The 27,526-nt window shown below is 38.0% G+C and overlaps 1 protein-coding gene across 6 annotated transcripts; it reads right to left on the bottom strand.

The window, feature by feature from the left end:
• FAM221A (family with sequence similarity 221 member A) lies at positions 1 to 27,526 on the bottom strand (the record flags this gene model as incomplete). 6 transcript variants are annotated; one of them, XM_079711438.1, is made up of 8 exons in its annotated part: positions 1 to 404; positions 10,180 to 10,262; positions 10,361 to 10,429; positions 13,828 to 13,935; positions 18,616 to 18,822; positions 20,878 to 21,068; positions 24,183 to 24,356; positions 27,442 to 27,526. In XM_079711438.1, the coding sequence occupies 8 exons, from the start codon at positions 27,504 to 27,506 to the stop codon at positions 336 to 338; spliced, it is 966 nt and encodes a 321-aa protein (XP_079567564.1). In that variant the 3' UTR covers positions 1 to 335. The 6 variants fall into 6 exon arrangements, with proteins under 6 accessions (XP_079567564.1, XP_079567565.1, XP_079567566.1 ...); XM_079711439.1 differs by lacking the exon at positions 10,361 to 10,429; XM_079711440.1 differs by lacking the exon at positions 10,361 to 10,429 and having other exon boundaries at positions 10,180 to 10,259.

Raw genomic sequence — 27,526 nt, 5'->3', positions numbered from 1 at the left:
CAAAACCCTCAATAACATCTTTAATTTTTAAAATAGCCTGAAAAAGTTAAATTATTATAAACTAAAAATATTTACTGTACGTTAAGCTTTTGGCTAATATGAAAATAACCTTATTTGTTAGGAGAGATAAAAAGTTTATATAAAGTAATAAACCATGAATTTTGACAAAAGTAGTATAAGGTATTTTCACTTAAATTAAGGAAACATTCAAAAAGATATTTTTACACAGAAAAAGAAGTAAATTATTTAAGGAAAAATAAATTGTATTATTATACTTAAATAATTAACACACAAAAGACATATTTGGATGCTGGTTTTAATTTCCCCAGTAGTCTTCATGAAGGTTTTGTAGTTGATGGCAATGGTGCTTTTCCCTTCTGCTTAGCAGCCTTTTCCATTTTTATCTGAAAATTTAAAATATTTGTTGATATAATAATTTGTAAAACATCCTGAAGAAACAAAAAGGTTGCACATACCTCATTTGGGTTCATGTCTTATTTATCACAGCCATTTTACACAGTTACTTAGCGGTTATTAAGCTGCTAAATACTAAAGCCACAATCTGATTGTCGAAGGGACCTAACTGCATTTTTAAAATATGGTTTGTTGGGGTATGCAAGCTCCCAACTCCTCTCCCTCCTGTGTTTCCTCTCTTCTTCTCTCTCAGAGACAGGGCAGACTTCAGTAACACCTTAGAGACAGAGAATGGGTCAGAGGGAGGGGGAAGAGGCAGACAGTCTCACTTCCACACACACACCCCTTCACACACACAGCCCAGCACACGGGAGAGATTTGAGGAGTGCTGACTGAACAGAGGACTCGGAGAATAAGCACAAAAGCGAGAACCCTGCAGAGAGGGGTCCTGTCAAGGGCTCTGTCTCTATCTCAGTGTGTGAGTATGTGTGTGTGTTTGTGTGTGTGTGTGTGTCTGTATCTCAAACACAGTCAAAGAATGACAAAATTTTTTAGTTAAAAACGTAATCAGGGACTACCCTGGTGGCGCAGTGGTTAAGAATCCACCTGCCAATGCAGGGACACGGGTTCGAGCCCTGGTCCGGGAAGATCCCACATGCTGTGAAACAACTAAGCCTGTGTGCCACAACTACTGAGCCTGCACTCTAGAGCCTGCGAGCCACAACTACTAAGCCCGCATACTGCAATTACTGAAGCCCGCGTGCCTAGAGCCCGTGCTCTACAACAGGAGAAGCCGCCACAACTAGAGAAAGCCTGCACACAGCAACGAAGACCCAACACAGCCAAAAATAATAAATAAATAAAATTTTTTAAAGTCATCAAGTACTGTTTGATTTCAACTTTACAAAAGCATTTTAACAAAAATAACATATAATGAATATTGCTTTGGAGAAAGGATTAAATTAATTTTAATTGCCACTAAAGTTAAAAAAAAGAAAAGCTTAAATGCCTAACCTTACATCCAGCCTATGCACATTCCCTACAGCGTTACAGGATACACCTAATCCAGTTGGATTATCTCTGGAACACATACTGCTTAAAGGACAGTTACCTATAATTCTGATTTCTACATTTCAACAGTTACCTTCCTGAAGGTTGTCCTTCTCCACTGTAACTGAAACAAAGAAGAAGCTTGCATACCCTAAGCAGCAGCCTTCTGATCTTTTAGAAACATATAAACCCTTTCCTTGGGGGAAAAAAAAAAAGACTCCATAGAACACAAAACCCACCTTCCTTTTACTGCCACTCACACTCACACACGCCAATTCCAAGGCAGCACCACTGCCTTACCCCTGCAAAAGAAGGGGAGAGAAAAGATGGGGCATGGTGGGTGGTGGCAAGGCCTCTTTCTTCCTAATATGATGGGAATAATACAAAGAAACCAGAAGAGGCCTGGCAAAACCAGTCTACCCAATCTCACCAAACTGCAAGTAACCTCCTAAAAATAAAAGTGAATGAATCTCACCTCTGTCTCTTCCCCATTTTCTCCCTCTCTCTCTCCTCTTTGAGTTGGCTGGGAACCTCATTCAAAAATCATACACTCGGGACTTCCCTTGCGGTCCAGTGGTTAAGATTCCACACTTATCTGCAGGGTGCACGAGTTCGATACCTGGTCAGGGAACTAAGATACTGCATGCTGCGCGGCATGGCCAAAAAAATAAATAAATAAAAATCGTACACTCATATCACTCTTGTACACTGTAAAGGTCAACAGGCCTACTGAAGGACCCCCAAAGAACACTCTGTTCTGAGGCAAAGATTATGGGCCTCAGAGTCAGAAGAATACCTGAATCCTACCTCTACTGTTGATTAACCATCTGAGGCAAACTACTAACCAACAGTTTTGCCTTTGTAAAAAAGGTCATAGTAAGAGGCACTATGTAATAGGGTTGTTCTAAAGGTTTAAATAAAATTTTATATATATATATATAAATCTAGGTACTTAATAAGCACTCAAATGCTAATCCCCTTACCCCTCTCATTTAGGGCGAAGTGTTACATTTGCAGTAACATCAAAAAAGATCAAATATGCTAAACAAATTAAAAAAGCCAAAGCAGCGTTTACTCATTTCAAATAGTACTTAGCAAATACAGCCACCTAATACATTATCCAAAGAGCAAAAACACCTCCTCTTTCTCCTCCCTAATTTTTTGAAATTCTTTTATACAGCAGGTCCTTATTAGTCATCAATTTTATACACATCAGCGTATACATGTCAATCCCAATTGCCCAATTCATCACACCACCACCCCGACACCCCCGCAGCTTTCCCCACTTGGTGGCCATACATTTGTTCTCTACATCTGTGTCTCAATTTCTGCCCTGCAAACTGGTTCATCTGTACCATTTTTCTAGGTTCCACATATATGAGTTAATATACGATATTTGTTTTTCTCTTTCTGACTTACTTCACTGTGTATGACAGTCTCTACATCCATCCATCTCTCAACAAATAACCCAATTCCGTTCCTTTTTATGGCTGAGTAATATTCCATTGTATATATGTACCACATGTTCTTTATCCATTCGTCTGTCGATGGGCATTTAGGTTGCTTCCATGACCTGGCTTCTGTAAATACTGCTGCAATGAACATTGGGGTGCATTTGTCTTTTTGAATTATGGTTTTCTCTGGGTATATGCCCAGTAGTGGGATTGCTGGATCATATGATAATTCTATTTTTATTTTTTTAAGGAACCCCCATACTGTTCTCCATAGTGGCTGTATAAATTTACATCCCCACCAACAGTGCAAGACAGTTCCCTTTTCTCCACACCCTCTCCAGCATTTGTTGTTTGTAGATTTTCTGATGATGCCCATTCTAACTGGTGTGAGGTGATACCTCACTGCAGTTTTGATTTGCATTTCTCTAATAATTAGTGATGTTGAGCAGCTTTTCATGTGCCTCTTGGCCATCTGTATGTCTTCTCTGGAGAAATGTCTATTTAGGTCTTCTGCCCAGTTTTGGATTGGGTTGTTTGTTTTTTTAATATTGAGCTGCATGAGCTGTTTATATATTTTGGAGATTAATCCTTTGTCCGTTGATTCATTTGCAAATATTTTCTCCCATTCTGAGGGTTGTCTTTTCACCTTATTTATGGTTTCATTTGCTGTGCAAAAGCTTTTAAGTTTCATTAGGTCCCATTTGTTGATTTTTTTTTAATTTCCATTACTCTAGGAGGTGGATCAAAATAGATCTTGCTGTGATTTATGTCAAAGAGTGTTCTTCCTATGTTTTCCTCTAAGAGTTTTATAGTGTCCGGTCTTACATTTAGGTCTGTGATCCATTTTAAGTTTATTTTTGTGTATGGTGTTAGGGAGTGTTCTAATTTCATTCTTTTACATGTAGCTTTCCAGTTTTCCCAGCACCACTTACTGAAGAGACTGTCTTTTCTCCATTGTATATCCTTGCCTCCTTTGTCATACATTAGTTGACCACAGGTGTGTGGGTTTATCTCTGGGCTTTCTATCTTGTTCCATTGATCTATGTTTATGTTTTTGTGCCAGTACCATATTGTCTTGATTACTGTAGCTTTATAGTACAGTCTGAAGTCAGGGAGTCTGATTCCTCCAGCTCCATTTATTTCCCTCAAGACTGCTTTGGCTATTCGAGGTCTTTTGTGTCTCCATACAAATTTTAAGATTTCTTGTTCTACTTCCATAAAAAATACCATGGGTAATTTGACAGGGATTGCATTGAATCTGTAGATTGCTTTGGGTAGTATAGTCATTTTCACAATATTGATTCTTCCAATCCAAGAACATGGTATATCTCTCCATCTGTTGGTATCATCTTTAATTCCTTTCATCAGTCTCTTATAGTTTTCTGTATACAGGTCTTTTGTCTCCTTAGGTAGGTTTATTCCTAGGTATTTTATTCTTTTTGTTGCAATGGTAAATGAGAGTGTTTCCTTAATTTCTCTTTCAGATTTTTCATCATTAGTGTATTGGAAGGCAAGAGATTTCTGTGCATTAATTTTGTATCCTGCAACTTTACCAAATTCATTGATTAGCTCTAGTAGTTTTCTGGTGGCATCTTCAGGATTCTCTATGTATAGTATCACGTAATCTGCAAACAGTGACAGTTTTACTTCTTCTTTTCCAATTTGTATTCCTTTTATTTCTTTTTCTTCTCTGATTGCCGTGGCTAGGACTTCCAAAACTATGTTGAATAATAGTGGTGAGAGTGGACATTCTTGTCTTGTTCCTGATGGGTTTGTCATATATGGCCTTTATTATGTTGAGGTAGGTTCCCTCCATGCCCACTTTCTGGAGAGTTTTTATCATAAATGGGTGTTGAATTTTGTCAAAAGCTTTTTCTGCATCTATGGAGATGATCATATAGTTTTTGTTCTTCAATTTCTTAGTAGGGTGTATCACATTGATTGATTTGCATATATTGAAGAATTCTTGCATCCCTGGGATAAAACCCACTTGATTATGGTGTATGATCCTTTAATGTGTTGCTGGATTCTGTTTGCTACTATTTTGTTAAGGATTTTTGCATCTATATTCATCAGTGATATTGGTCTATAATTTTCTTTTTTTGTAGTATCTTTGTCTGGTTTTGGTATCAGGGTGATGGTGGCCTCATAGAATGAGTTTTGGAGTGTTCCTTCCTCTGCAATTTTTTGGAAGAGTTTGAGAAGGATGGGTGTTAGCTCTTCTCTAAATGTTTGATAGAATTCATCTGTGAAGCCATCTGGTCCTGGACTTTTGTTTGTTGGAAGATTTTTAATCATAGTTTCAATTTCATTACTTGTGATTGGTCTGTTCATATTTTCTATTTCTTCCTGGTTCAGTCTTGGAAGGTTATACCTTTCTAAGAATTTGTCCATTTCTTCCAGGTTGTCCATTTTATTGGCATAGAGTTGCTTGTAGTAGTCCCTTAGGATGCTTTGTACTTCTGCAGTGTCTGTTGTAACTTCTCCTTTTTCATTTCTAATTTTATTGATTTGAGTCCTCTCCCTCTTTTTCTTGATGAGTCTGGCTAATGGTTTATCAATTTTGTTTATCTTCTCAAAGAACCAGCTTTTAGTTTTGTTGAACTTTGTTACTGTTTTCTTTGTTTCTATTTCATTTATTTCTGCTCTGATCTTTATGATTTCTTTCCTTCTGCTAACTTTGGGTTTTGTTTATTCTTCTTTCTCTAGTTCCTTTAGGTGTAAAGTTAGATTGTTTGAGATGTTTCTTGTTTCTTGAGGTAGGCTTGTATAGCTATAAACTTCCCTCTTAGAACTGCTTTTGCTGCATCCCATAGGTTTTGGATCATCATGTTTTCATTGTCATTTGTCTCTAGGTATTTTTTGAGTTCCTCTTTGATTTCTTCAGTGATCTCTTCGTTATTTAGTAACGTATTGTTTAGCCTCCATGTGTTTGTGTTTTTCACGTTTTTTCCCTGTAATTCATTTCTAATATCATAGCATTGTGGTCAGAAAAGATGCTTGATATGATTTCAATTTTCTTAAATTTACTGAGGCTTGATGTGTGACCCAAGATGTGATCTATCCTGGAGAATGTTCCATGGGCACTTGGGAAGAAAGTGTAATCTGCTATTTTTGGATGGAATGTCCTATAAATATCAATTAAGTCTATCTGGTCTATTGTGTCATTTAAAGCTTCTGTTTCCTTATTTATTTTCATTTTGGATGATCTGTCCATTGGTGTAAGTGAGGTGTTAAAAGTCCCCCACTATTATTGTGTTACTGTCGATTTCCTCTTTTATAGCTGTTAGCACTTGCCTTACGTATTGAGGTGCTCCTATGTTGGGTGCATATATATTTGTAATTGTTATATCTTCTTCTTGGATTGACCCCTAGATCATTATGTAGTGTCCTTCCTTGTCTCTGGTAACATTCTTTATTTTAAAGTCGATTTTATCTGATATGAATATTGCTACTCCAGCTTTCTTCTGATTTCCATTTGCATGGAATATCTTTTTCCATCCCCTCACTTTCAGTCTGTATGTCTCCCTAGGTCTGAAGTGGGTCTCTTGTAGACAGCATATATATGAGTCTTGTTTTTGTATCCATTCAGCAAGGCTGTGTCTTTTGGTTGGAGCATTTAATCCATTCACATTTAAGGTAATTATCGATATGTATGTTCCTATGACCATTTTCTCAATTGTTTTGGGTTTGTTTTTGTAGGTCCTTTTCTTCTCTTGTGTTTCCCATTTACAGACGTTCCTTTAGCATTTGTTGTAGAGCTGCTTTGGTGGTGCTGAATCCTCTTAGCTTTTGCTTGTCTGTAAAGCTTTTGATTTCTCCATCGAATGTGAATGAGATCCTTGCCGGGTACAGTAATCTTGGTTGTAGGTTCTTCCCTTTCATCACTTTCAGTATATCATGCCACTCCCTTTTGGCTTGTAGAGTTTCTGCTGAGAAATCAGCTGTTAACCTTATGGGAATTCCCTTGTATCCTATTTGTCATTTTTCCCTTGCTGCTTTCAATAATTTTTCTTTGTCTTTAATTTTTGCCAATTTGATTACTATGTGTCTCGGCGTGATTCTCCTTGGGTTTATCCTGTATGGGACTCTCTGCACTTCCTGGACTTGGGTGGCTATTTCCCTTCGCATGTTAGGGAAGTTTTCAACTATAATCTCTTCAAATATTTTCTCTGGTCCTTTCTCTCTCTCTTCTTCTGGGACCCCTATAATGCAAATGTTGTTGCATTTAATGTTGTCCCAGAGGTCTCTTAGGCTGTCTTCATTCCTTTTCATTCTTTTTTCTTTATTCCATTCCACAGCAGCGAGTTCCACCATTCTGTCTTCCAGGTCATTTATCCATTCTTCTGCCTCAGTTATTCTGCTATTGATTCCTTCTCGTGTAGATTTCATTTCAGTTATTGTATTGTTCATCTCTGTTTGTTTGTTCTTTAATTCTTCTAAGTCTTTGTTAAACATCTCTTGCATCTTCTCGATCTTTGCCTCCATTCTTTTTCTGAGGTCCTGGATCATCTTCATTATCATTATTCTGAATTCTTTTTCTGGAAGGTTGCCTATGTCTGCTTCATTTAGTTGATTTTCTGTGGTTTTATCTTGTTCCTTCATCTGGTACATAGCCCTCTGTCTTTTCATCTTGTCTGTCTTTCTGTGAATGTGGTTTTTGTTCCACAAGCTGCAGGATTGTAGCTCTTCTTGCTTCTGCTGTCTGCCCTCTCCTTAATTTTTTTTTTTAATTTCCTGGCATTAACTCAGTGTCTTGCACCTAGCTGACCTTTAATAATTGTTTCCTTAATAAAATTCTCCTTTATTGAGGAAAAGAGACCAAAGGCCATCCACAATTGAAGAAAATAATTTGACCTGATATATTACAGAAGCTAAAAAGCAACTCTTTAACAATATGTAAAAGTAGGTAGCAAACTATGTTACCACAAAGGCTTCAATTATCAAAACCAATTGACACTAATCATAGATTCTTCCCCACACCCAATGATACCAATGAGTAGCAAAGGATACAAGCAAAACCAGATTCAGATGTAGCACTGCTTTCTAAAGGGGCCCTGAACCCATCAGATTTAGTTTCCTAATCATCCTTTTTCCCTCAATGGTGCTGGTCGTAGTTTTTTGGAGTAAAAGATGAGTACTAACAACGTGTATGATACACGTCAGCTCAGAGGAAGTTGTTTAGGTTTTGAGTTTCTTAGGTTTTATACTCCATTCATCACACAGGCTGGAGAGGTTATAAACTGTATCTCATAAATCCATAAATTACACAGTCTGAAGAGTTATAAACCACATCCTATAAATCCATAAACTCTAGGTCTATTTATAATAAGCAGACTGTATGGGCCAGGTATATCCCCTAAAACATTCACAGATAAGAACTATCCCCTTTACCTTGCCACAAGCAAATACCATCAGCATGTTTTTCAAGGCAGTCAACACTACCCAAGCTCCTGGATGAGGGAAGGAAGGAGTTCTAGAACACTGTCCCTCATAAGCCTATGAGGAAAAAAAGTTCAGCTGTGAATGTGTGTGTTCTAAGAACACAGATTGATTTGATTAAAAGTCTATCCTTGATGATGCTGCAAACATAGCCTCTTGTTTCCTCACTCTATTTCATCCTCCCCCCTGAAATTCTACCACCACCTCTTTCTCTTAGATCAGAGCTTTCCAAAAGAACTTTCTGCACTGCCCAACAAGGTAGCCACTAGCCACATGTGGCTACTGAGACCCTGAAACATGGCTAGTGTGACTGAGGAAATAATTTTTAATTTATTTAAATTTAGACATATATAGCCACATATGATGAATGGCTATAGCACAGACAATATTTATCACTGCCTTAAGTCATACCAAGGATTGTCCCCCTTTACTTTAAAATTCTTCATTAGGAAAGACATGCTAATCTCTCTGTCCCCTACTCACTTCCTCTGCTCTTGGATGGTGAATTTATTTAATGGTCTCCTTTTTCCACACCTTTAGTTACTCAACAAGCTCTTGTTTAAGAGTTGTAGAGAATACAAGAAAAAGTGATGAGTGTCTTTACTTTCATGGCACTTACTACCTAGTCAGAGAGACAATGAATGCCCACAAAGCAACTATGAAATAATCCTAAGGAAAGCACTTTGGGGAATGTACCATATGGCTGGATACAATCCCCCATGCCTCATCAAGCCAGCATCCCCTCACCTGGCAATAAGCAAGAACAAAACAAAACTTTCAAATATGAACACTGACATGAAACACATCACATGTGTAAGTAGATGATGTGTGAAAGCAAATATCAATTATACCTGTATTTATCTTTTCAATTTTCCATAAATATTTATTGAAAACATGTTATGTACAAGGCACTGTACTTAGTTCTGGGGAAAATACAGATAATAAAAAATACTATACTTATCCCCAAGCAGTTTATAGTGTGGTGGTGAACTGATGAAAATCATCATTACTGAAAGCAGGGAACACATCAACACTGTAGTTGCTGAGCCCTGAAAATTGTTAAAATATGTTTATGTTTAGTGTTCTGCTTCTTAAAGGCTATTGGGTAATTCTAACTTGAGTCTGCCTATACCTAGAAGCCACTAAGGAGAAGAAATACTATACATTAAGAATTCAATATACAGGGACTTCCCTGGTGGCCCAGTGGTTAAGAATCTGCCTGCCAATGCAGGGGACATGGGTTCGATCCCTGGTCCAGGAAGATCCCACATGTCACGGAACAACTAAGCCTGTGCACCACAACTACTGAGCCTGCGCTCTAGAGCCCACAATCCACAACTACTAAGCCCACATGCCACAAATACTGAAGCCCGCGTGCCTAGAGCCCGTGCTCTGCAACAAGAGAAGCCACCGCAATGAGAAGCTCGCACACCGCAACAAAGAGTAGGCCCTACTCACTGCAACCAGAGAAAGCCCGCACACAGCAATGAAGACTCAACGCAGCCAAAAATAAATAAATTACTTAATTTTAAAAAAAGAATTCAATATATATATAATTTACAAATCTGCTCAGGTTGATCTTTATTATTGACAATTTTATGTGTATATTTAGTCAATCTTTATGGCCTCCATAAATTATCATATTCATTAGTCCTGTTTCTCTCTGAATTGTTCTAAATAAGCCTCAAGGCCTAACACTAGCTATAAGTAGACGTTATAAATTATTTTTAATGATGATCCACAATCAATATATAGTTGTTCTACAGTGCCTCTGTTACAAGTAAATGCTTAATGTAAGCATGTTTTCCTACAGACTTACCCTTTCCTGGTATCGCCTTTCAAAGAAAGCCATATCGTCCTCTTCAGGTTTCCTTAAGGAAGAAACTTGACTGCTTGTACCTACTAGTAAGGAAAAAAAAAAATCTAAGTACAGTTGACCCTTGAACAACATGGGTTTGCACTGTGTATCCACTTATACTCAGATTTTTTTCAATAAATACCTACTACACTACTGCATGCTCCTGGGTTGGCTGAATCTGCAGATGTGAACAACCGTGGATACAGAGGAACTGTGGATACAGAGGCCCAGCTGTAAACTTATACGAGGATTTTTCAACTGCACAGGGGTGGGGGTCCCTAACCCAGCTGTGTTGTTCAAGAGTCAACTGTATTCATATAATTATAAATTCTTCTGAAATAAAAAACAGAAAAAAAACTTTCCTCCTACTGAGTGATTATTTTGTTTTTCAAACCAGAAATGATCTAAATGAATCATTGATCCTACTCCCTCTTTTTCAGAAAGCAGGGCATCATAAGACAAAAGTAATGTTCATTGGTAAACATTCTCCAAATATTCAAGTGGTTCATATTAAATAACACCATATAGCTATTTCACATCAGAGCTCATTTAGCTTTGTTCAACTACTTTTTACATTTTATAGCTAGAAATTCATGTAACACTGTAACAGATAATGTGCAGAAGTAACTATTGAAGGTTTGCACTAAGATCTGAATGTTTGTGTTCCTGCCCCCTCCCCCCACCACCCAAAATTCATATGCTGAAATCCTAATGCCCAATGTGATGGTCCTAGGAGGTGGGGCCTTTGGGAAGTACTTAGATCATGAGGGTGGAGCATTCATGAATGGGATTAGTGTTCTTATAAAAGAGACCCCATAGAGAGTCCTCAACCCTTCTACCATGTGAGGACACAAGGAGAAGGCACTGGCTGTGAATCAGGAAGAGTGCTGTCACCAGAACGCAACCATGCTGGCACCTTTATCTGGGACTTTCCCACCTCCAGAACTGTGAGAAATAAGTTTCTGCTGTTGATAAGCAACCCAGTCTATGGTATTTTGTTACAGCCACCTGAACGGACTAAGAGAGTTTGTGTACGCAACCAAAAGTGATGCTACTTCCTGCTTTGAAATTTTTCAAAACTAAAATAATTTTAACCATTTCCATGGTATTTACTGTTTTAAAACTTGTCAAGAACTAGTTTATGTGCTGAAAGGAATTTAAAATTGCTTCAGGAAGGAAAATCTGGTTTTCCTTGTAGGTAAGCCAAGCACCTAATTCCATGGAAGAGTTCACCTTCATTTCAGGTGAATGTCTTGGTTGGGTCCCTTCACATCCAAAATAGAATATCAACCTGAACACCTGTTCTTGTTTTTAAAGCATATGAATTCACCCTCAACCAGCAACACAAAAATCATATGACTCCAGATGATCACCACAGAGTATAACCACACTGCCAACAACTACCTAATACAAATCTTGTTGAGAAAAACAAGAAAAATTGCTTAGAATATATGCTCTCTATCCATTCGTCTGTAAACCCTGGGTCTTTCCCTGGATCACACTGGACCATCTGAGCTAAGCTTCTTGCAGAATCACCTTCACTGAGTTACATTTTTTTTTTTTTTTTTTTTTGTGGTACGTGGGCCTCTCACTGTTGTGGCCTCTCCCGTGGTGGAGCACAGGCTCCGGACACGCAGGCTCAGCGGCCATGGCTCATGGGCCCAGCCGCTCCGTGGCATGTGGGATCTTCCCAGACCGGGGCACGAACCCATGTCCCCTGCATCACCAAGCGGACTCTCAACCACTGCGCCACCAGGGAAGCCCCTGAGTTACATTTTAATAAATGGTATGTTACCATTTATCTGGTAAAATGGGATATTACCACTTTTATCAAAGGTAAGTATCAGAATTAACCAACCAGAGGCTGCATTTGCTGAAAAAAAGTTTTTAAGAAACTTGGGCTACTGCATCATTGAGGGTCACTACATAAATTTCTTTAAAATCCAGCATTGGGGGGCTTCCCTGGTAGCGCAGTGGTTAAGAATCCACCTGCCAACGTAGGGGACACGGGTTCGATCCCTGGCCCCAGAAAATCCCACATGCCGCGGAGCGACAAAGCCCGTGTGCCACAACTACTGAGCCTGCACTCTAGAGCCTGTGTAGCACAGCCACTGAAGCCCACGTGCCTAGAGCCCATGCTCCTAACAAGAGAAGCCACTGCAATGAGAAGCCCGCACACCACAACGAAGAGTAGCCCCCGCTCTCCACAACTAGAGAAAGCCCGTGCGCAGTAACGAAGACCCAACGCAGCCAAAAATAAAAACAAATAAATAAATAAATTTATTAAAAAAAATAATCCAGCACTGGTACAACTTTCATGTGCACCAAGGAATTCATGGCTCCTCCCTTCTAATAAGGAAAAGTATTTAACTGATCTCACCTTCCTTTTTGTACCTTGGCTACCACTACAACTCAGTCAAAACTGCAGCTTAGGGCTTCCCTGGTGGCGCAGTGGTTGAGGGTCTGCCTGCCAATGCGGGGGACACAGGTTCGTGCCCCAGTCTGGGAATATTCCACATGCCGTGGAGCAGCTAGGCCCGTAAGCCATGGCCACTGGGCCTGTGCGTCCGGAGCCTGTGCTCCACAATGGGAGAGGCCACAGCAGGGAGAGGCCCGCATACGACAAAAAAACAAAAAAAAACAAAAAAAAAACACTGCAGCTTAATGTAATAGTTACATCAACTTTGAAAGTTGACAGAACTCACAGATATAGAGAATGAACTAGTGGTCAGCAGTGGGAAGAGGGAAGTTGGGGAGGGGCAAGATAGGGGAAGGGGATTAAGAGATAGAAACTACTACATATAAATAAGCTACAAGGATACATCGTACAGCATAGGAAATATAGCCAATATTTTATAATAACTTTAAATAGAGTATATTCTATACAAATTCTGAATCACTATGTTGTATACCTGAAAGGAATATAATACTGTAAATCAACTATACCTCACTAAAAAAAAGTGACACAATTGTGTCCTTTTCTTTTGTTTTGATTTCTTACTTCTACCTACATTTTATAATAACTTCATTGTGCAAGTCCCTTGCTCAAAAACTCAGTGTACATGAAAAGGTTGTATGAAAACACAAATAGATCAAAGAAAATTCTCATTTCAGAATATTTTAAAATATTAAATACCTCATAAATCAAACAAATTCCTTCTTCATTTTTATTATTGTTTTCAATAAAGGAAATAGAATACTTAAGAATGTATAAAAATGAACTTTATTCATTTTTATGTGCAATTTATAAATGGTAAAACCTTGCTAATCTATAATTATCAAGGGATTACACCTTGTTTGCGAGAGCCTAAAGGATCAAGGCAATTAGTCCACTAGAGGGCTCTCTTATTCAGATCAAAGCAATAACATGTACCAGAATAAGGTTTTAAAACTCCAAAGTTTTGTATTATCAGAATCCTCATAATTCCAAGATTTAACAATTTTTCCCAATTAAAATGAAGATTCTTGCTTTTTCTTAGTGCCTGGCCAATATAAAAGTGAAATGATAATCAAATTGTGATAATACTGGAAAAAAAGAGTAATCTGGAAAATGTATCAATCTATATTCTTTACTACATCCAAAAATATTTCTCAATTTAATTTCATTACCATCTGTTAGTGTTTCTGGAGAAGAGCTAGATGATGCTTGAAATGCTTTTAGAAATGGGTGGTCCATGGCTGTAACTGGAGAGTCTAAAAATTCACCTGAAGGTGCACCTGAGAACAAAATATGTGAGGAATGAAAATTAAATCTTTATTTGTTAGGATACAAAGAAGTTATTTCAAATGTGAAATAAATTAGAACCCCAAGCAGAATCATTAGAAAAATCCTTTCCATACAATGAAAATTTTTGTTTATATAAATTTTTGTTTATATAAATTTTTGCTATATAAAGTAAAGGCAAATGGATAAAAGGACTTCTGCATTTCTCAGAGACCTTTCTCACAGAAAAAAAAATGCACGAATGTAATTGTATGTCAGCAAAGAAGTATAAGACCTTAACATAATCACAAAACATTATCAAAAGCAAGACATTCAGAATTAAAAAACCTCTAGTTCAAGAGGATAGAATAAGTGTATTTTTCCTCTATTCCTTACTGGGAAACCATCTAAAAACAAAATATGAAAAAATAAAGAAAACTTCTTCAATGAAATGAGGAAACAATCACAATCCTAAACCACAAACTACAAAGACCAACTGCTACATTCACTTTTGGACCGAAAGGAAGGAAGCTGCAGAAAAAATTAATAAGTCCTCTACTACTTCACAAACCACCCCTCCCCCACATGCCTATCCCCATCCACAGGTAGAGAGAAGGAAATAAACTCTTAGTCCTTTCCTATAAAGTGAATAGTGTGGGACAATTGCTCAGCCTTTCAGATTCCTGCACCCCTCCTTCCCCAGCTCCTCCCTCTTGTGACCTGTGGGAAGATCAGAGAAGGGGGCTCAGGTCCAGCCAGGTCCTTGTGTATTCTCTGGTGGCCGTATGCGCTACTGATCTCAAACGCTAAAGGCTGGCAAAAGTTGCAATTTAGTCTCTCAGCTTGGTAGGGCCTGGTAGCCTCAAACGCTCTCACTAGAAGTACAGACCTCTCAGCTGCCTGCCACTTTTTCTACCGAATCCCCCAGAGCTCAGGGGAACCACATCTAGCTCTGCTCTGCAGTCACCTTTGCCCCTTGCTATGATAGATGCTACGGCAGGCCCACTGCTTCACTGCTCCCCTGCCTTCCAAGCACCCCACAGGAGCTGGGAATTACTACGGGCTCCTTCAGTATCACAAAGGAACAAATTCCAGCAAAAGATCATCTCTGTCCAGGACTCTACATGGCTAATGGAGCAGACGTCCCTCTGCTCCAGGCTCCCCTAAAATCAAGACAAAAACATCTTATGTTTCCTCTCCTCATTCTCATCTTTCTTCACCCCACCTTCCAGAAGAGGCTAGAAGGAAAAGGGTTTTTTTCTTTATATTATAAAGATACTTAAGTGATAAAATAACAGAAGTCACAAAAAGGCAAAGATGCCAGCTACTACCACTATTACTTAGCATTGTTCTGAAAGTACCAGTCATTCTGATTAGTCAAAGAGTAAGAAGAGTCACAAATATTGGCAAGGAAGAAGCAAAACTATCATTACAGTTGACCTTTGAACTGTGCAGGGGTTAAGGGTGCCAACCCTTCACGCAGTCAAAATCCACATATAACTTTACAGTCAGCCTTCTGTATCCATGGTTCCACATCTGCAGATTCAACCAACTACAGATTGTATAGTATCATAATGTTTGCTACTGAAAAAAAATCCATGTATAAATGGACCCTTGCAGTTCAAAGCCCTGTTGCTCAAGGGTCAACTGTATATGCAAAATCAACTAAAGATATACATTTAAAATCTTAAGATTAAGTAATAATGACTGGTAACAAAAGCAGCATACAGCATTTCCTTTTTCATAAGCAAACAATAATCAGCTAGAAATATGGAAGGGAAAAATCCATATATGATAGCTATAAAAATGATGAAATATCTAGAAATAAAATTAAGAATTGTGCAGGACTTTCATGAAGTTAACTTCAGAATTCCACTAAGCTACACAGAAGAAGACAAAGAAATGAAGAGACTCAATATTTTAAAACAGCAAATCTTCCTATATTAATCTACATATTCAACTAAAATAATAGAATGTTTTGTAATAATAGAATGTTTTTAAAAAACATTGCCAAAGGTCTGAAAGAATTAAAAGGGAAGAATAGGTCAGGAAAATTCTAAAGTAAAAAAATGAAGTCATACATATTAATTTATTATAAAGCTGTAGTAATGAAAACAATATGGTAGTCGCACAGAAATAGACAATAATGAGGCTGACTAATGAGCCCAGAACAATTTTGGGGGTGAACCCAGTCCTACCACTTACTAGCTGAATAACACAGAACAAGATGTTTTACTACTCTGTGCTGAATTTCCTCGTCTGCAAAAAGGATTAATAATAGCACCTAACTCAGAGTTGTTGTGAGGATTAAATGAGGTAATAGATATAGAGAGGCTGGAACAAGCCTCGCAGTACAAAGTCGTAATTATCATCAACAACATCATTACCATCATTTTTTGTTTGCCACTGATAACTGGGTTTTCTGTAACTGTTGCATGAGCCTAATATGATCATGTATCCATAAAAATTGAAAAAGGATTTATTTATGGAATTTAATAAGCTAGTTATAAAATAACCTAGAAGAGAAAATGCACAAATATATCAAGGCAATTCTGAAAAATGAACACAAACAGCAAGAATTTACCATACCAATTATCAAAGCACACTATGAAGAACGATAATTAAAAATACGAAATATTGGCACAAAATATGCAATTAGGCCAATGGCACAAAATAGAAAGTATGATAGAATATGGTAAAGGTAAAGTTTCAAATTATTTGGGAAAAACTGTGTTTGTATAACTTGCCAATGATTTAGACAAAAACTGAAGTTATACACACCTCACACTTTCACAAAAAATAAATTCCAGATACATAAGAAAGCTAAACATAAAAGCAAAAAAATTAAGCATTAAATGAGCATTAAGCATTAAATGAAGGAGAACATATTTATAAAATTAGAGTAGGGAAGGCCTGCTTCCTACATTTAAAAACTGTAAAACAACAACAATAAGAAGTAAAAAACCCAAAAGACAAATGACATATTGGAAGAAAATATCTGTAAAATAAATACAAAGGATTAGTATACAGAATATATAAGAAGACTTCTTATAAATCAATGAGAAAATATAAAAACATAAAAATGAGCAAAGTATATGGACAGACAATTCACAGAAAGTAAAACGGCCACTAAATATAAGAATACTCTCATCTCACTAATAATGAGGGAAATCAACTGAACTGAAACAATGATAACATTTTCACACATTAGACTGGCAAAAAAACTAAGTTTAATGACATCAATGATCAGCATAAATGTTTGGAAATAGGTAAGCTAAAACATCACTAAAGGAAGTATAAACAAGTACAGCATTTTTGGAAGGCAATTCGACAGAACATATTACAATTTCACATGTGCATACTCTTCAACCCAACAATTCTACTTCTCTCCATCTGCCTTCGAGTCAAATTCACATAGTACACAAGGAAGCAAGTTCAAGGATTTGGGGGACACGATGTTTGTAAAGGAAAAAAAATAAAATGGAAACAATCTAAATGCCATGAACAAGGAAATGGTTCAGAAAACTGATATTTATCTATAGTGTGGAATAATATGAAGCAGTTAAAAAATAAGTAGATTTGTATGTCCTGATATAATAGGCCTTCAAAAATTATTCTAAGTTAAAAAAAGTAAACTATAAAAATGTACGTTAAAAAGAGAAATACAAATCAATTGATGACAGCAAATTACCCTCTAGGAAAGAATCTGGGGTTAAGAAGTGTTCAAGGGAGACTTGTTTGAATCTATTTTAACAAGAAAATATTCATTTATGTTTTTGAAATTTTTGTAATAAAAAATAAAATACATGCTTTTTATGAAAAAAAAATCCACACACATAGAAGTATTTAAAGTAGATAGGAACCATAGTTCTTTTCCCCAGAAGGATCCAGCTACCTTCAATAGTTTGAGATATATCCAATTAAACTTCTCCGTATATTAACTTAAGTTTTTATATATGCAAGCAGATATATTTGTGTGAATACATGTAGACATACATGCATATGATCATACATTACTACAGATGTGATAACGTGTACACACATGCATATACATACACACATGGACAAAAGCCTATGTTTCCAAAATGAGATGGTTATAATGGCAAAAATTACATACAATAGGATAACAGGTAAACTGTATCATATCAAATAAAACAAATTATTATTCCGCTATTACAAACAATGGGGTTGTGAGTTGGGATTTCGGTACGAGCATTGGGGTAGGAGTGATTTTTTCTCTTATGTTTTCTAATTTTTCTGTAATAATCATACATCGGATAGTGACAATAAAATCTTTTTTAAAAAATAAAAATCAGGGCTTCCCTGGTGGCGCAGTGGTTGAGAGTCCGCCTGGCGATGCAGGGGACACGGGTTCGTGCCCCGGTCTGGGAAGATCCCACATGCTGCCGAGCGGCTGGGCCCGTGAGCCATGGCCGCTGAGCCTGCGCGTCCGGAGCCTGTGCTCCGCAACGGGAGAGGCCACAACAGTGAGAGGCCCGCATACCACAAAAAAATAAATAAATAAATAAATAAAATAAAATAAAAATAAAAATCAAATGAGAGAACATTTTTTGAAAATAACATGAAGAACTTAAAGTGCAAAACAAATACAAGGCTTCACTATTGTTAGCACACGTAACACATATTGTGTTAGCACAATATGACAAGCTCACAGTTCATATATCATCACTTACCAATTCCACTGTCATCTAATCGCATGTAGTCTTCTGCCAGCGAGCTAAAGCCAGTTAATCCTCCCATTGCTGCATAAGGAACGTCCTGTCCCACCGGTTTTCTCTGAGCCAGTCTTTCTTGCTTAGTTTCCACTACTGTGTCATGGGCATATGCAGGCTGACCACAAGCACAAGTGAAGCAACTATGGAATCCTGAACACTTAGAACCTGAATCAAGATGTAAACCAAGTTAAACGTTTTAAAATGTAGGTAATGAGCTGTATGCCCTATAAACCACTTAGCTTGGCCAAAATCACCTGAATCTGGATGCTTCATACACTGTGCTCTGGCCCCTGTACGTCTTACCCCTAGCCCCTGAATTCACTCCCTCCCAGCCACTGCTCTTACTTTTAAAAGATGCTAAAGTGGTAAGAGAGTACGTAGCAAAAAAAAAAAAAAATTGGAAAAATCAATCAGGACTAAAGGAAACTGAGCTAAACATTGGAGAGCCAGGAAACACAGGCCCTCTCCTCAAATACTGAGTTAAAAGCAGGTATGGAGGGACAGCCCAGTGGTGAAGAAATAATGTGGAAATGTCTCTGTGGGTCAATTCCCCATAAAAGCCATATTGGAAGGCCAACCCAAAGACATAGAAAGATGCAACAGAATACTGTTTAACAACAAAAAGGAAGGAAGTACTGATGCATGTTACAGCATGGATGAATCATAAAAACTTACACTAAGTGAAAGATGCTAATCAGAAAAGACCACATACTCTATGATTCCACTTATATGAAATGTCTAGAACAGGCAAATCCACAGAGACAGAAAGTAGATTATTGGTCGTCTAGAGCTGAGGGGAGGAAGAAATAAGGAATGACTACTAATTGATATGGAATTTCTTTTTGGGGTGATGAAAATATTCTAAAATTTATTGTGGTGATGGGTGCACAACTCTGTGAATATATTAAAAAACATTAGGTTGTACCCTCAAAATGGATGAATTATATAGTATGTGAATTATATCAATAAAATTACTGTTTGTAAAAAAAAAAAAAAAAAAAAACAAGCCACATTGAAATGGAGTCCAGAATACACCATTAACAAAATCTTTACACACTCACACTTCTGACAAATGTGTATGGGAACCAAGGCACATAATAAATAAGTTTTATTCAAATACTTCCATACTTTATCATGAAACATATTTATTTCTGCCACTGTCATTAAAAATGTTTTATAACATATTTCATCATAAGATTTCAATTCAAGATACTACAAAAAGAACTGGAAAAACTATCTCCTGAAGAAAAATATTTTACCTATTTTTAAAAAAATCCTACCTAGGGCTTCTTTGGTTGCACAGTGGCTAAGAATCCGTCTGCCAATGCAGGGGACACGGGTTCAAGACTTGGTCTGGGAAGATCCCACATGCCGCAGAGCAACTAAGCCCATGCACCACAACTACTGAGCCTGCACTCTAGAGTCCGTGAACCACAACTACTGAGCCCATGTGCCACAACTACTGAAGCCCGCGTGCCTAGAGCCTGAGCTCTGCAACAAGAGAAGCCACCTCAATGAGAAGCCAGCACACCGCAACAAAGAATAGCCCCAGCTAGCCAAAACTAGAGAAAGCCAGTGTGCAGCAATGAAGACCCAATGCAGCCAAAAATAAGTAAGTAAAAATAAAATAAAATTTTTAAAAGAATTAAAAAAATATATCCTATCTATTTCAAAGGGTTTTTAAAAGGATGATGAAGAGAAAGGGTATATATGGGATGGTGGCTGGGATTTGGGTATAGGTATTGAGATAAGGGTGCTGTTGCCTACAAAGTATTAAAAGCATCATGTTACATTTTGTTTTTCCCATCAACCTATGTCTTAGGCAATAACATAATAATCTGCCAGCAAATTATACAAATTTTTTAGACTTATAAAATCCTTTTTAAGGATTATTATTCTGTAAATAGAATTCAGTTGGTAAAACGTCCATGATTCAAAAATTTGAATCAGATCACGTCTAGTGATTCTTTAAAATCTATTACTATTACTTAACTTATTTGAATTACATGAGATTAAGGTTGAGATTAGAGATTAAGGTTGATGACTGCAAAGCATATAAATAACTGAGATTTTCCACAAAAATAAAATTTTAGAGTAGCTATCCATCATCCTAGTTGTTTAATGTAACTGTAGCTGAATGAAACTGGCACAGAGACACATTAAACATTCAATAAGGAGATAAAAGTATTCTGTTTGTGTGTTTATCATAATGTAACTCACAGGCATTGCACATAAAGCCAGGCCCAGCACTATGCTGATTAGCAAAGTGCTTGCACCTGCAGCGAATGGGCTGCATGCCATTCAGAGGCACGTAGAGGTAAGCCCTGCATGGGCAGCCCGTCACTTGACAAGGCAGACTGATGGGGCGCTGCTGAGGAATCGTTTCAAAGTCAGTTTTATGTTGCTTATACCTAAAAAAAAAAAAAAAAGAGAAGAAATAAAAGCACAATGCAGGTACTGCCAGAAATGACAACTGCTGTTCTGTTAAATGCAAAATGATTCTTTTTCATTTTTATTTTTGTTTCATTGTTCTTATCAGTAAAGTTGAAAATACACTCCCCTGCATGTAGTATTTGTCAGCTATGTTGCTTTGGTCAGATAAAATCTTTACCCACCTAGATTTTTATTTTTAATTATTTAAGAAGAATTTTCACAACAATATACAAAGAAATAGCAAATAATTCTCTTAAAATACCACTACAGATTCTTTAATACAGAAGCACAACCCAAGAGTATGAAAAAACTTCTTCATGAAAATTCTTTTTATCAAAGTGCATTATTTACATTTATTTTCACAGATTTGCTACTTAAAATTGAAATAAGTTCAATAAATGTATAATAATGCTATTTATTTTAATATAATTTAATTTTTAACTTTAAACTTCAAAATAAATTATCAACGCCTTTCAAAGCCAAAGCTCTTTGTTAAAATGCTGTACGTAATTTTCTCAGGCTTCCTTCTCATTAAGTGATACTCAGTAAAATAATATTAAATTTATTATTCTCAATATTATCCTAGGTAATAGAAGTTAAAATAACAATGAGATACCATTTTTCACTTAGCAAAGAGAGCCAAAGTTTTCTTAACTGTACAAATTTCACAATGCTGTCAAGAGTGTTACAAAAAAAACCAATCCCATTTAATAGGGTTTCAAGAAACATAAAAAGATGCATCCTTTAACCTAGATGGTTCATTTTTGAAGAATATACCCTAAGAAAATTATTCCATGTATATAAAGAGCTTTGTGCATAAGGATAGCATTAGCAACAGTACTTACAAAAGCAATATATATAAAGCATACTCATAATAAGGGAATGGATAAGTATATTACTAGAAGACAGTTTTCAAACTCTTTTACCAGTGAAAACTTTTCTTCAAATAAAATCTTTCACAGAACCATAATACTATACAAAATAGATAAAAGCAGAATTGGTTAAAGCAAGGCAAAGAGCCATAATTGGAGTCTGTCCTTCCCCTAACCTGCCCTTCCACCTGGTACGCCCCTGAGACTCCGTCATAGCTCTGGGGAAAACACAGTGAACACCACTGGACTAGCTGGAATATCAAGCAGGTATTAAAAATCTTGTTTGCAATTACTACGAACCATGTGGAAACATTTCCGTGATTCTGTAATGAAAAACTGGTTCAATATTTATACATACATATAATTAACAACTAAATGAACTATGTAAAGAAAAAAGTACATGAACATAGTAAAACATATTAACAAAAGCTGGCTTTAGGTGGTGAGTCTTCTTCCTACGTTTCTATATATTCCTCATTTTCCTTAAATAACCAATGTTTCACATCCATAATAGGGAAAAATTAATTTAGACAGAGATCTCACTGAGTGACTGGTACTAAAGAACTTTTCCATCCAAGTGGGGTTGGGTCACTTTTGAAGGTTAATTCCATGCTGTACAATTATACATAGATATGAGACTGGCACTAAATTTTTACAAGGATAAATGATAAAACTAACATAAAATTACCAAAGTCCTCTTCATTTCTGAAAGATATCAACATAACCCTCATCCTCCATTCCTCCACAGTGTTTTTATCTGGGGTTGCTAGATAAATTTCAAGTCAATCTATACACAACATTACTTATCCTAGCAACTGCCTAACAACCTCCAGCAAACTGCAAGTCTGTAAACAGCAACTACACAGAGTACCTCAGGAAAGAGCCCCAGAAACTATCAGAACAGGGCGGCTCTCCCATGGTTCCTTTGGAACAGAAAATTGAAGTCGTTACCTAAAACCACATAATAGTTTCTGTGATTTTTCCTTGAAGCAGCTTTGTCCTTTTGAGCTTTACAACTAAGACCTGTGACTCATAAAATTTAAAGTAGAACAGGATAGACAGAGCAAAATGCAAACCTCAGGTATAGGTAACACACATCAATGGTTGGAGCCTCATGTATTTCCTTTCCTCCATGTGCTTTTCTCAGAAGACAATCACTTGTAATAAAAAGCTGTGTGCTTATATTTTTGTTTAAAGAAAGGTATATATATATATATGTACACACACACACACACACACACACATACACACACACACAGAGTTGACCCCTGAACAATACAGGTTTAAACTGCAGATTTTTTTTTCAGTAAATACGCAGTAGGCCCTCAGTATCCATGGCTTCCTCATCTGGGCATTAAACCAACGACGTATTGTGTTCCTACTATGTTTATGATCTGAGGGTGGCTGAATCCACATCCGCAGACAGGAGGGCCCAGCTATGGGACTCGAGCTTCCCCAGATTTTGGTGTCCGCAGTGGGTCCTGGAACCAATCCTTCACAGGCATGTGTGTGTATGTATGTGTGTGTGTGTGTGTGTGTGTGTGTGTCTGTGTGTAAATAAAAGAGAAAGGTATTCATACAACACACTTAAAGTGTAAAGGGAGATTAGTAAATGTGAGGAGAAATGCTTCTATTTGTAGATTGGTAACCTGTTCTATTTGTAGATTGGTAACTCAAGCAACTCTAAAAATCAGTTCTGCATAACTTATGTAAGCTGAAGAATGGCTATGTGGGGGTCGATTACACCATACTCTCCAATATTGAGTGTGTCTGAAAATGTTCAGAATGAAAGGTGAAAATGAAAAAATAAAATAAACTCTTTCTGCAGAGAAAAAAATAAAAATAAAATCAGTTCTGCAGTCTGATGACCCATCCTCTACTACCTTGTCCAGTGGTGGGAGAGGCAGACTCTGCTCCCCAGCCTAACTGAAAGACCCCTGGCAAAGCCACAGGGGCACCAATATCCTTCTAACCAATGGTAAGAGAAAAGATGCTTAAGGTGATAGACTCCATAATGAGTTCTAATAGGATACAACAGAAATTTTTAAAATATAGCCCCCAAAAACCTTAAATAATTTCCGGCATATTATTGGTATATAAAGGCCTGTTTTCAAATGTTTCCCAATTATCACCAGTAATGGTATTTATAGAAGGAAGATATGCTCTGCTACAGTTTTATACTTCCTAATCACCAGAAACCTTAGCAATAAAATATCTTACCTATGGGTACAAAAACACAGTGTCTCTGGACCCACAAGTTTACAATCCATTCCAGTAGGTGATCGCCAGCTCACGAATAATCTGTTCTGTAAACGCATAGGTAAGACTTTTCTTTTGTATTCTTCATATTCTTCAGGAGTAAAAAGTTTCCCTCCATCATCCTCACCAACAATTCTACAACAAAAAAATACTTCTCTTAAGCCTTGTGCATTTATTTTCCAGGTTAAAAATACTAAAATTAAACTATACTTGTATAGTCAAAGGAAACGCTGCTTCGGCTTTGTTTTTTTACTTAGGCTCATGTTAATAGCAAAATTACACACAATAGTAATAAAGCTTTTGCTTCCCATATAAAAGAGAATTATGAATAAGAAAGTCAATGAATTCATAACATCTGATTTCAATGATCCAGGTTTACCACTAGAGAATTACCACATATTCATCTCAGTTTCTCCTTTGATTCTGAAGCAAACATGCTCATTTTTCACATTAAAAGCCGGAGCCTAAACTGCTAAAAAATTCTAATATTTTCCTCCTTAAAAAATAGTCCCCCCCCGGGCTTCCCTGGTGTTGCAGTGGTTGAGAGTCCGCCTGCCGATGCAGGGGACACGGGTTCATGCCCCGGTCGGGAAGATCCCGCATGCCGCGGAGTGGCTGGGCCCGTGAGCCATGGCCACTGGGCCTGTGTGTCCGGAGCCTGTGCTCTACAACGGGAGAGGCCACAACAGTGAGAGGCCCACATACCGCAAAAAAAAAAAAATAGTCCCCCCCAAAAAAACAAATGGTACAAAAAACATCGACGCTGAAGACAACATGACTAATGCCCACACCTGACTCCAAACCCTGGCCAGGAGTTTAAACTAAGATGGGACCCACAAACACCCTTGGATCTGCACCAGCTCAAACCCAACATATGCATTGAGTAATGAGGTGCAGTATTGTTTAATTCCAGAAGACCGACCTCAAAATTTTATGGGAAAAATTAAGCCAACACTATTTCTTAATTTCTTAGGAAATTAAGAATTGGACTCCCTGGAGGAAAAGGAAGCACAATTAAAATTGAAGAAATATCTCCTTGAAAATACCCCCTTTAGAAGTCATGAAAAGTGTTGTTTGCAGAATGCTACATAATTTTTGGTGTAATCCATACTCTTTTCCATACTTTCAAGCCCTTAGCTGAGGTAGATAAATAAAACCAACTCAGAGGCTATGAAACCATTACAAGTTTCTTCCTTACTTAAATAATTTAGATACACAATAGTAAAAAAAATAAAAACAAAGGGCATTTTATTCTGAGATAAGTTTTGGGCCACTTCACTTTATTATAGCTACCAAGAAGTATACCAACAGGTACTAAAAAGACCTTAAGCTCAATGCAGATCTTTAAAGAAAGAGATCATTTGATTTTAAGTTCTAAACCAGTGTAGCTCAAACTTTATTTACAGAATCCCCAAGAAATCTAGTTCAAATGCAGATTCAGATTAAAATGCCTGAAGAGGGCCTGGTGATGCTCCCTAGTGATGCCATGACTGCTACACTTTGAGCAGCAAGCCCCTAACTTTTAGAGAATTATTCCAGGTAGTTTATGTTTGAAAAATAATTTCCTCCCAGGCCCTAACATTTTCTGGGCCAGGCAAGAGACTACAACTGAAGGCCCACATTCCACATACCTGAATATCTAAATATCTAAGTTATCAGTCAACATCAGGACCCAGCAACTTGCTCCCAGGAAAATGTAAGACTTGGAGCCTCAAAGAGCCCGCTCTGCCCTACGTGAGGGCTGGGTGGAAGCTGTTCTGGGCACAAGTCTCCTGCATTACCCGAAACAGGAATGAGGCCTGACCCATCAAGCTTCTCACCCTCACTTTTTCTGGCTCAGAATTACCAAGACATTTCTACGCATTACCCAAAAGTATGTCACCTAGACAGCCAGAGGGAAGTGCAGTCAGATAGGAACTCATTTGCCCAAGTAATTTGGGGCGACCACCTTTAAGCAGAGCAACTCCTCTGGCTTGGGTTTCAGGCCGCTCAAATTTCCCAGGTGAGGATAGGATCCTCGTCTCACTTCCCCCTTACACACACACACACACACACACACACACACACACACACACACACGCCTCAACTCCCCTTCCTCCTGCCTGTCCCTCTCCAGTAATTCCCACTCACCCAGTTTCCCAACTGTCAAAAACAAATACCGTATTCTAACACATATATATGGAATCTAAGAAAAAAAAAAAAAGGTCATGAAGAAACTAGGAGTAAGACGGGAATAAAGACACAGACCTACTAGAGCATGGACTTGAGGATATGGGGAGGGGGAAGGGTAAGCTGTGACAAAGTGAGAGAGTGGCATGGACATAAATACACTACCAAACGTAAAATAGATAGCTAGTGGGAAGTAGCCGCATAGCACAAGGAGATCAGCTCGGTGGTTTGTGACCACCTGGAGGGGTGGGATAGGGAGGGTGGGAGGGAGGGAGACGCAAGAGGGAAGAGATATGGGAACATATGTATATGTATAACTGATTCACTTTGTTATAAAGAAGAAACTAACACACCATTGTAAAGCAATTATACTCCAATAAAGATGTTTTTTAAAAAAAACCTTTCTTGGGAGACCGAAAAAACACATCGCTACAGGTGCATTGGTCTTTGTCAGGGCCCCAGGGAGTGAATCACTCCCTAAAGCCCTAGGAGCAGCTGCACTTCCAGTTTCCAGAGGAGTTTCTCCAGAACCACCAACACTACACCAGTGTCTTTCTCTTAAAACCAGCCCCTCGGGGTTGGGAGCATGTTTAGAAGTTCACGACTTACCCTATTACTAAGTTAACATGCAAACTTGATGTCTGCTCTTACAGGCCCCGAGTACTCAATGTGTAATCTACACTGGCAGTTTAGAAGAAAATAAAGGATCTTTGCATAAATCTAGTTAATAATCCTTCCTCAATGAGGTCAGAGCGGGAGGCCTTTTAAATTGCCTCGGAAGAAACTTATTAGAATAGAACTGCGTGTCAGTACAATATTTAATTACAGAAAGAGAAAACCTGCAATTGAAAACCTGCAATCAATGTAAGCCTCCCCCACCAGCCCGGGAAGGGATTCCGGGAGCCCCCGCGAGCCAGCGCTGGGCCCCTGCCTGCGCCTCCAGCGCTCCTCCCGCGAGGGGGACCGGGCCCGCCCGCGCCTCCAGAGCTCCTCCAGCGAGAGGGGCCGGGCCTGCCCGGGGTCTCCTGGCCCCGCGGAGCCGCCGCCTCACCTCCGGTACTCCATGTACATGTCCACGGCCGCCGCGCCGCCAGCGGGCAACGTCAGCCGCTCCATGGCGGGCGGGAACCGGGAGG

Source organism: Hyperoodon ampullatus (assembly GCF_949752795.1).
Source record: "Hyperoodon ampullatus genome assembly, chromosome: 9".
NCBI classification, from domain to species: domain Eukaryota; kingdom Metazoa; phylum Chordata; class Mammalia; order Artiodactyla; family Ziphiidae; genus Hyperoodon; species Hyperoodon ampullatus.
Note: the sequence above shows the minus strand (reverse complement) of the source record. Positions and strands in the feature narration are given on the sequence as shown.